The sequence below is a fragment of the Lycium barbarum genome, chromosome 3 (assembly GCF_019175385.1).
Source record: "Lycium barbarum isolate Lr01 chromosome 3, ASM1917538v2, whole genome shotgun sequence".
NCBI classification, from domain to species: domain Eukaryota; kingdom Viridiplantae; phylum Streptophyta; class Magnoliopsida; order Solanales; family Solanaceae; genus Lycium; species Lycium barbarum.
Window position 1 is genome coordinate 129,471,737 of NC_083339.1, and position 9,533 is coordinate 129,481,269.

At 35.8% G+C, this 9,533-nt stretch overlaps 1 protein-coding gene and 1 long non-coding RNA gene across 2 annotated transcripts; both read right to left on the reverse strand.

The window, feature by feature from the left end:
- Positions 1–1,534: 1,534 nt before the first annotated feature.
- Positions 1,535–3,858, reverse strand: LOC132632469 (uncharacterized). The gene is made up of 3 exons (XR_009579408.1): positions 3,313–3,858; positions 3,133–3,226; positions 1,535–2,030 (listed from the first exon to the last, which is right to left on the reverse strand). It is a non-coding gene; the product is annotated as an uncharacterized LOC132632469 (long non-coding RNA).
- Positions 3,859–4,523: 665 nt separating this feature from the next.
- Positions 4,524–8,276, reverse strand: LOC132631341 (uncharacterized). The gene is made up of 4 exons (XM_060346926.1): positions 6,877–8,276; positions 6,579–6,793; positions 6,290–6,468; positions 4,524–6,214 (listed from the first exon to the last, which is right to left on the reverse strand). Exons 1-4 carry the CDS (start codon positions 8,274–8,276, stop codon positions 5,477–5,479), a joined length of 2,532 nt encoding a protein of 843 aa, XP_060202909.1. The 3' UTR covers positions 4,524–5,476.
- Positions 8,277–9,533: the final 1,257 nt, after the last annotated feature.

The window sequence follows — 9,533 nt, forward strand, 5'->3', positions numbered from 1 at the left end:
TTTGGACCCATATATTATATGAAAAGGATTATGAAATTTGGAAAAGATAGAAACTCTATTTTAGCTTAACCCTTTATTCCCAGTTACCCACTGTTGCCCGTCTTCTTCACCCCTAGCCCCTTCCATCATTTCTCTGTCACCAGCGATTTTCTACTCCGGCCTTAATTATCTGATGCACTGGATCCATACAAAAAAAATAGCGCAATTGGATCTTATTATTGGTGTTTTCTTTTTGTTTTGCGTGGGACTTGGGAAGTGGGGTGGAGAAATCGTTTTAATGACTTTGTTAATGCTTGGTTTTTGTCTCAAGTGTTATTGTATTCTCCATATTTTACATTTTGGCATTTTCCCCCTAATGTACATTGTGCCACAATTCATATTTACATCTTTGCTGTTGTTTGACTTATTTTTTAACATTGGAGAAATTGCCAGAAGGAGGAAGGGGAATTGGGAAGGGTGGTGGTATTAGTGGTGGTTGCGAGAGGTAGAGAAAAACGCCATAAATAGTATATTAACTATGGCAGTAGATCTAAAATGATCTCTTAAATATACATTTACTGATTTTAGTCATTTAACTATTTAAAAATTTATCAAGTTTGGTCTCCGTCTATCTTTATACAAACAACGTACATAACCCCTTCTTGGACAAGTCATCCACCATTTTCTTCCATTGCAACTCCACAACTTGGCCCCGTGTCGTTTAACACTTTGATTATCTGATGTAGCAGCAATGCACCAACAAAAATCTTAGCCTTCCCCTGTTCACTACAAAAGAAACCCCAATTACCAACAAAAAATTTCGTTGGTAAATTGATCAAATCGGTTGGCAAATTGAGTTACCAACCGAACACCAACTGTTATTGATCCGTTGCTAAAAGGCTTGATGGTAAATTTTGCCAACTAATTTTAATTCGTTAGTAAAATTACCAACTAAAAATTGGTTGGTAAACACCCGAAGACATTGTTGGTAATATTTTAAGCTTGGCCCTGAAATTTCCGTTGGTAAATTCACTAACCAATTTTCGGTTGGTATATCGTTAGTACCTTTACTAACTAATAGAAAAGAAGTTAGTAAATTTGGTTCTTCATTATCCAATTGCGTAGGATTTGTTGGTAACTATAGTAAAGAAAAGGAAATATTGTTGGCATTCCATTAGCAACTGTACTAATGGATAAAATTTGGTTGGCAAGTCCGATGGTAAAATTTTCAAAATACATTGGTAATTGGTTAGCAATTCTAGTTACAGAAAAGTTATGTTGGTAATTTACCAACGAATTTTCGAAACGTTAGCAAGAACGGCTATTTAGTTTTCTAAATTATGTTAGTAATTGATTAGTAATATTAGTAACAACAAATTTTTTGTTAGAAACCGTCAGGAAATTTATTAACTGATTGTTAATTCGTTGGTAAATATTACCAACCAAATGATTAATATTTATACTAATATAAAGCTTTGAAAAATCTGAAAGCTGTAAAACAAAACCAAAAAACATTACCTATTTCATAAATAATAACATCTATCATAGAATTGAAGAAACAATCCAAAGTATGTCTAACATAAAACAATCTAAAATTGACCTAAATATGACTTGTTTCATGATTCGAGGACGTGTCAGGTCTACCAGAAGGAGGGGAAAGTAAGCGAGCTATGAGGCCCGAACAATGTACTTGTAGTATCTGATTAACTTGCTCTTGTACCTCTTGTTGCACTTCAGGTCTCATTCTTCACGCAATACTTGTTGCATTTCTTCCCTTATTTCTTGTTTGATCTCTTCTCTCATCTCATGCTTCATTTCTTGAAGACGATGTCCAACAAATTCTTGCACTCTAGCATCAAAGTCGAGATGTCGAGCGCGGAGGATTCACCAACATGCCCATAGAAAGGTGCTTGAAGACCAACACCATAAAGGTGCATCTTCTTAATCCCACCCACTTCATCCAAATAAATTTTTGAAAAGTCAATTGTAGGAGGTTCGCTGGATCAATCTTCAGGCTAAGATACAGGTGTAATCTTAGATATGACAGCATCCTAGAAGCAACAAAATTGATAAATGTTATACTTATATTCTTGAAAGAAAAACCATCAAGAAATATTCGGGGAGGCATCATAGAAAACTTAACTGTTAAAAATAATACCTTAAAGAAACAATCATTTGATGTAACAAACTCTAATTTTTTTTTTCCCATACGAAATGCATTACCTGTTTGGTATCAACTTGCCACATTTTTCAGATAAAGGATACTACTAATATTTTTCAATACATGTCCTATAGCTTGGATAAACAGTTATGTAACAAAAAGATGGTACAGTTTCTCTATAGAAAAAAAACTCGTAACGGTTTACCGTGTTTTTCTGATATTTTACATAATTAATAGGCATCTATTAAGAAAGAGATGTCAATAAACAAATAATTTGCTAATAGTGATCAAAGTCTAATATAAGGCATTGCACAGAACAAGGTATGTAAGTAAATGAAAAAGCAGAGAACTTGTAGTTCTAAAAAAACTTAAGTAAACATCATGTAGAATAACAAATAGTTCTCTATGGTTTAGTCCATTGAAAAAAGAGAAACGTGATAACTGATAGCGCAAAAGATTTTTAGTTATTTACTGTGCATTCATTACGGACATGCTTTGCAGCACCATAGACTAATTTAATTAACATCATATGATAAATTTAGACAAAATTTTTACATAGAAAGTGGATTGTTAGTGCCAGTTAAAGCAACAATACAATAGAACATGTTCAAAACTAAACCAAAAAGATAACCTTGTTCACAGAAGCACTATTTAATAAACTTACAGAATGGTAAAAAGAAGCAGTAACTGGAAGGCTGGCCATCTGCATAAGTATTTTCTTCCCTTTTTCGGGAATACTTTAGGCATTTTAATTAAGAAGTATTTCCCGGAACATGTTCTGTAGCTTAGACGAGCATTTTTGGAACTTAAGCATATTAAATAAACTCAAGATCATGAATTTGTCAAAACCTCTCATTTTTAATGGTTTATTTTCTTAATCAGATTTGGCGTAAACACGAGGGACGATTTAAGCCAAAAACTCAACACAGATCGAGAAAGATAAATAGCAATGCTTACATCCAGATAAAAGTAGAAAGGGTTACGTCACTTACATATGTGGTCTTAGATTTGTCCACAAACTCATTATTCGCCTTGAGACGTGTCTTCCTCGGAAGCTCAGGTGGAGGTGATCTTCCCAGTTCTAGCCTAAAATTGAAATTACATTTACCAAATTAATATATAAGGAGTAGCTTTGAAGAAATTATAACTTTGGCTAAATAAAAATAATATACCAGTTGTCTTGCATGTTCTTGGTGAATTTTGGAGCCTCCTATAATGGAATAGATGATGCAAAAACTTGGAAACCTGTTAGTATCACTGATCCTATACAACTTGGAAATGATGTGGTTCAAACAGCTTCAATTTATTACATTTGGTTTGTTGGACATGCAGAATATATTGGTGTCACTGATCCATACAATATGGGACATGATGTGATACCAAGATGTACAAATTTGATACCAAGTTCTATCTATTGATTTCCTCTCAAGGTGTGGTATTAGCACTTAGTGCTCAATCTGTTGAGAGGTCCTCAATAGATGGAAAGTGTGGTATCTCAGGAAATGATATGGGATTTAGGAATCATATGGTTGCCTCAAAGACTTGCAGCACTGTTATTAGGCAGTCTCTTGAGGCATCGTGGAATGACTTGGTTCAGATTTGGTTCAAGGAACATAAGAGGGTGTACAGGATCTGCTTATTGACCTTACCTCAATGTTCTGTTGAGATATTGTCAATGAATGGAAAGTATATAATCTCTGCTACTATCTAGTTTAGCTGCATAAATTATTGGTGTTCAAGAATCTTAAAAGAGAGACACAAGAAATTTGGTTTTAGTTATTACTGGTTTTTGCAGGTCTAAAAATACTAACTGGCTGCATATTGTTGTTATGCATACAGGATCTGTTTGTTGACATTACTTCAGTATGTGGTATTAGCAATTATTGCTCAATCTGCTGAAATGGTGACAACTTATGGAAAATGTATTGCTAACACGAGGACAAAGAGCAGCATGACACTACTACAACAGTGCTACAAGGCAAGGCCTTGTATGCACATTAGCTGCAGAGTTCTACAAACACAGACTGTAAGCATGATGCAAACTGTAGGTTCACATGGTTCTTAAAGTTTTGATAAACCTGCAGTCTGGTTCGTACAAATAGAAACAATAAGTTCATACATGATCTTTGTATTGACTTTGTCACAGTGTGTGGTAGTGGTACTCAGTTCATCATACTATGAAATTGACAATGCATAGAAAGTGTTATGAAGTTAGGTTGTACAATATCACAGATCATGCAGGGAAACAGAAGCAAATTAGGAGGTCATATGGCTTATTGGTGCATGCACCTCACTTTTGGCACAATTTCAGGCTATCGATGCAAGACTCAACAGCAGATCATTTCATGCAAGGATTATATTACCTAGGAGCAGTTTTGTGGTCAGTTAATGATCAAAAATTGTTTCATCTCATAGTTTACAATGCAATTTTCAGATTTCTAGTTAGTTGGATTTAATGTTCTGAAGCATGATAACAGTAATGAATAGGGTGGATATCAACAAACATTTTCAATTTACAATCTGATAATACTTTTGCCGTAGAAATGCTTCAATAACCGTAAATGATGGACTCAATTAAATATAAGCTTCATATTACCATAGAACAGGGAAATCACTAGGTATGTTGTTGTTGTTGTTGTATTACCATAGGACAGGGAAATCACCTTCCATATCCGATTTGAGTCTTTTTATTTATTGGTAACAGGAAGCTAACCTGCAAGCTTGACGGTAGAACTTCCTATTACCACCAAAGACCAATATTAGGAAAATTCATCAACATGATCCCACAACAACTTTTGGTCTGTGGATTCTTTCCTAAAACTCATCGGGAAATTAAATTTAAGAACATATTCACATGACCTCAGACAACAACTTTTTACTTGGCTTCCTTTGTTAGTTTTTTCAGCAATAGAAACATTTAAGGAGCAAAGTAATATACTCAATTAAGATAGTTACCAAGAAGGTATATGTAAAGATCCAGGTCTTGTCAAAGAGTCTATAAGCGCAGACTAATTTAGGGCAAGCAGCTGCGAGAACTCTTTGCGGAGGAAATTTGTATCTATGCCTGAAAAATCAAATAGTATAAGAATTAGTAACAGAAAAACATAGAGATGCAAGTGATAGAGAGCAGAAATAGAAGAAAAACAATAAAAATTCAACTGTATAAGCCATTTACTGAAGAAGGAAGAACCAGAAAGAAGGGAAATTTCAACAATAAAAATAGAAGAAAAACAATAAAAATTTCAACAACTGATGGGCTTCAATGGGTAAGAACCAGAAAAAAGACTATGTTTCAATCACTCTAGCTCTATTTGAAGAGACTGGAGTAATTTGACTCTATTCACTGCCACTTGCATCATATGCCTCTTCATCCTCATTATCACCATCTTCATCTAATTCAGATTCATCATGAATTTCTTCCTCATCACCTAAATCATCATCATCGTCTCTTAAGTTTATGAATTCTCCATTTGGATCATTCCGCACAATAGTTTCATTGTCGGGTACCACATCAAATGTTAAACCATCTTCATCATTTTGGAATGGCTCTACAACATCAGCTGGAGGTAATTGTGAAGAAGATGGGGGCATATCCACAATACCCCGAGCTTTTGTTTTGCACAAAGCCCACCAGTCAATCTTATCACGTCGTAAGCTAGGATAAGCGGCATAATACACTTGGGCCGCTTGCATTTCCAAAACAAATGGTTCATACTTTTTTAATTTCCTGCGATGGTTGACATCCACAAGTTTATATTGCGGGTGAATCTTCATTCCTACTTTTTGTGTGGGATCAAACCATTCACACTTAAATAAAACAGTTCTCTTTATCGGCGTGCTACCCTTGTACTCCAATTCAAGGATATCAGTAAGCACACCATAGTAGTCATAGTCATTTGCACTGTAGTTGGTTCCTTTTATGCATACACCACTGTTATTAGATGCTCTAGAAGAACTGCGGCTTTTAGTGTGAAATTTATAGCCATTAACATTATAACCCGTGTACGGTTTTGCTGATCGACGCGGACCTTCTGCAAGGGCCTTGATGAATTCATTATCTATGTGGACTCGTGCCTATTAAATAAAAACAATCAGAGTTTATCATAAGTAATGTAAGTAAAAGAGGAAAGATACTGTACAGGGTCTCACATATCTTTTGAACCATGATGCGAAATCTTCATCAAGTTTCCTATCCACATCCTTCTCCGTAATTTGTGGAAAATTTTGACGCAGGGAGTCAATAAAATTTCTTTGAAACACATGCAAAAAATGACACGCAAATTTATTTTCACAATTTTGATGTATAAATGAAAATAAAAGCTTGAAATCTTACTGCACATATGTTGCACTTCTACGCAATTTAGTAGAATATAAATATGAGCTGCATCAAGTTCTTCTTCTGTCAGATATCTCGGATCCTGTTCACCAAATCCTTTACCTGGATAGGTGAACATAGAAAGATTACCGTGGTGTTTACCCTGATCACATGTACCACCATCATCATTTTGTGGAACTTTCCTATGCCTTGTGTAAACATGAGGCTCAAAGTAGTGTGAACAAAAAGAAGAAGCTTCCTCAACTAAGTAAGCATTGCATATGGATCCTTCAGCATATGCCTTATTACGAACATTGTGTTTGTAATTCCAGAGGTTTCTGAAAATATCACATAAGCTCAAGTCATTAGTCACACGTGATAATGAAAATGAGGTAATTAAATATATCAAATGAAATCTTACCTCTCAAATGGATACATCCACCGATTTTGCACCGGACCAGCTAGCCTTGCTTCATAAGCAAGATGCACAGGGAGATGTTCTATTGAATCAAAAAAGCTAGGAGGGAGTATATGCTCTAATTTACAAAGTATTTCAGGTATTTCTTTTTGAAGTCTTACCATATCCTCTTCTCGTATTACCGTGGAAGTGAGATCCCTAAAGAAAAGGCTCATCTCAGTAAGTACTTCCCAGACTTTTGTTGGTAATAGCTCACGAAACGCAATAGGAATCAATCTTTGCATGAATACATGACAATCATGGCTTTTCATACCAAACAACTTATGTTTTTTCATGTCCACACACCGTCCCATATTTGAGACATATCCATCTGGAAATTGCAGATTTTTCACCCATTTGCACAAAACCTTTTTTGACTCCTTGTTTAGTGTGTAAATAGCTTTCGGGTATTCGCCACCAACAGCATGTAGTTCAGGGCGTCGACAGAACTCTTTCAGGTATTCTCTAGATTTGGGGTTATCTTTTGTTTTACCATCTACATCCAATACTGTGTTGAACACCTTCTCAAAAAAGTTCTTCTCAATGTGCATTACATCTAGATTATGCCGAATGAGATTGGTACTCCAATACGGCAAATCCCAAAATATGCTTCTTTTCTTCCAACCGGAAAACTTACTAATTTGACGATTAACAATATCAGCCCCAAGTTCTGTTACCTTTTTTAGTCCCAATTCTTCTATCTCTCTCAAAATATCCTCAACTGACCGTACCGGTGTAGGATGAACTGTGACTACTTTGTTCTTTCTAAATGAGTTCCTATCCTTTCTATATGGGTGATCCAGCGGTAGGAACTTACGATGATTGTCAAACCAAGATTGTTTGCCACCTTTTGTCAAAGTAAAAGCATCTAAATTCTCCATGCAATATGGACATGCTAGCCTACCCGCAGTACTCCACCCAGACAACATCGAATATGCGGGAAAGTCACTGATTGTCCACATCAAAGCAGCTCGCATTTTAAAATTTTGCTTCTTAGAGATATCATATGTGTCGACACCTATATTCCATAGATTCTTTAGTTCAACAATCAAAGGCTGCAAGAAAACATCCAATTGCTGCTTAGGATTCTTTGGCCCAGGAACTATAACTGACAAAAACAAATAGGGATCTTTCATACACATCCAAGGCGGCAAGTTGTATGGTGTCACAATTACTGGCCAAGATGAATATTGTTGTCCTGTTTGTCCAAATGGCTGAAACCCATCTGTGCATAGCCCCAATCTGACATTACGACTTTCCGTTGCAAAAGATAGATGCATTCTATCAAAGTGTTTCCATGCGGGTGCATCTGAACAGTGACGCATCACACCTTCCTCAACTTCATGCTCGGCATGCCATCGCATGTGTGAAGCAGTAGCTTCGGAAGCATACAGTCATTGCAACCGTGGCGTAAGAGGAAAGTAATACATCTGTTTAAACGGTACAAGATTTCTCTTTGAATTAGATCTTTGCTTACTAGGCTTGTACCTGGGATGACTACAAAACTTGCAATATATAAGTTCGCTGTCCTCTCCCCAATAAATCATGCAGGCATTAACACAACTATGAATTTTTTCTACTGGCATGTTCATTCCGCGCATTAACCTCTTAGTTTCATAGAAATTTTTGGGCATCAGGTTATCAGGCGGAATTATCTCATTCAAATATTGACAAATGTCATCAAAACATCTTTCAGAGAGGTGGTGTTCAGCCTTGATGTGCAACAAACGCGCAACAGCTGATAATTGAGAATGTGTTTCGCAACCAGGCCACACTTCTTGATTTGCAGCATCAATCATATCATAAAATTTCTGTGCATCAGGATTAGGAAATTCTTCCATATCATTTGGATCGAATGAGGGACCAGCAGCCTCATGGATCATTCTATGATATGAAGTAGATGGTCCAGGCTCATCAAATGCACCATCATTCACCGGTGGGCTATTCATTGTATGATCCCAGTTGTGCCTCCTTTCATGTTGATGTATATTTCCTCTAACCTCATTTTCTCCATGCAAGTACCAAACATGATAGTCCGGTTTAAAACCATCGCTCAACAAATGTGCATGGACTGTATGAGCATTTTCAAAGTTTCTATTCTGACATTTCTTTCGGTTACACGGGCACCTTAGTCTGTCACCATCCCTCCCTTCTGGATGATTCATGGCAAACTCAATAAATTGTTGTACACCCCTTACAAATTTTGGATGATATAGACCTCCAGATAACCTTTTGTACATCCGTTGACGATTTGAACTCATTTTCCTTACAAGCCTTCTTTCTGTAAATATGGGAAGAGTAAAGAATATTATAATTTATACAATCTCTGGATAGTAAAACAAGTGCAATTTACAACTAAGTATCAAGACAAATGTTTCCGCTAAATTTTAATTGCAGTAGTATCTTGCTTCTTTTCTTTTTCTTTATGTAGCTTAGTTTAATCAAAACTTCATAAAATAACTACTATTGGGACATACTATGATTCAAAAGTTTTATTCTACGACGATAAATACAATGTATCTAAATAAGTAAGTTAGTGTAGATCCTATTTTGATTTGGTAACCAAAGATCAGAGTAAATGGTCCAGCACATTATAAACCAAAAAACAAACAAGTCCAGTT

What these genes read in the sequence shown, in the direction of transcription:
- LOC132631341 (XM_060346926.1), bottom strand. Translation starts at nt 8,276, where the DNA reads ATGCGATGGCATGCCGAGCATGAAGTTGAGGAAGGTGTGATGCGTCAC. An exon ending in TGGATGTATCCATTTGAGAG is followed by an intron (nt 6,794 to 6,876) that starts GTAAGATTTCAT and finishes TGATATTTTCAG; the next exon opens with AAACCTCTGGAATTACAAAC. An exon ending in TTCTATGTTCACCTATCCAG is followed by an intron (nt 6,469 to 6,578) that starts GTAAAGGATTTG and finishes ATGTGCAGTAAG; the next exon opens with ATTTCAAGCTTTTATTTTCA.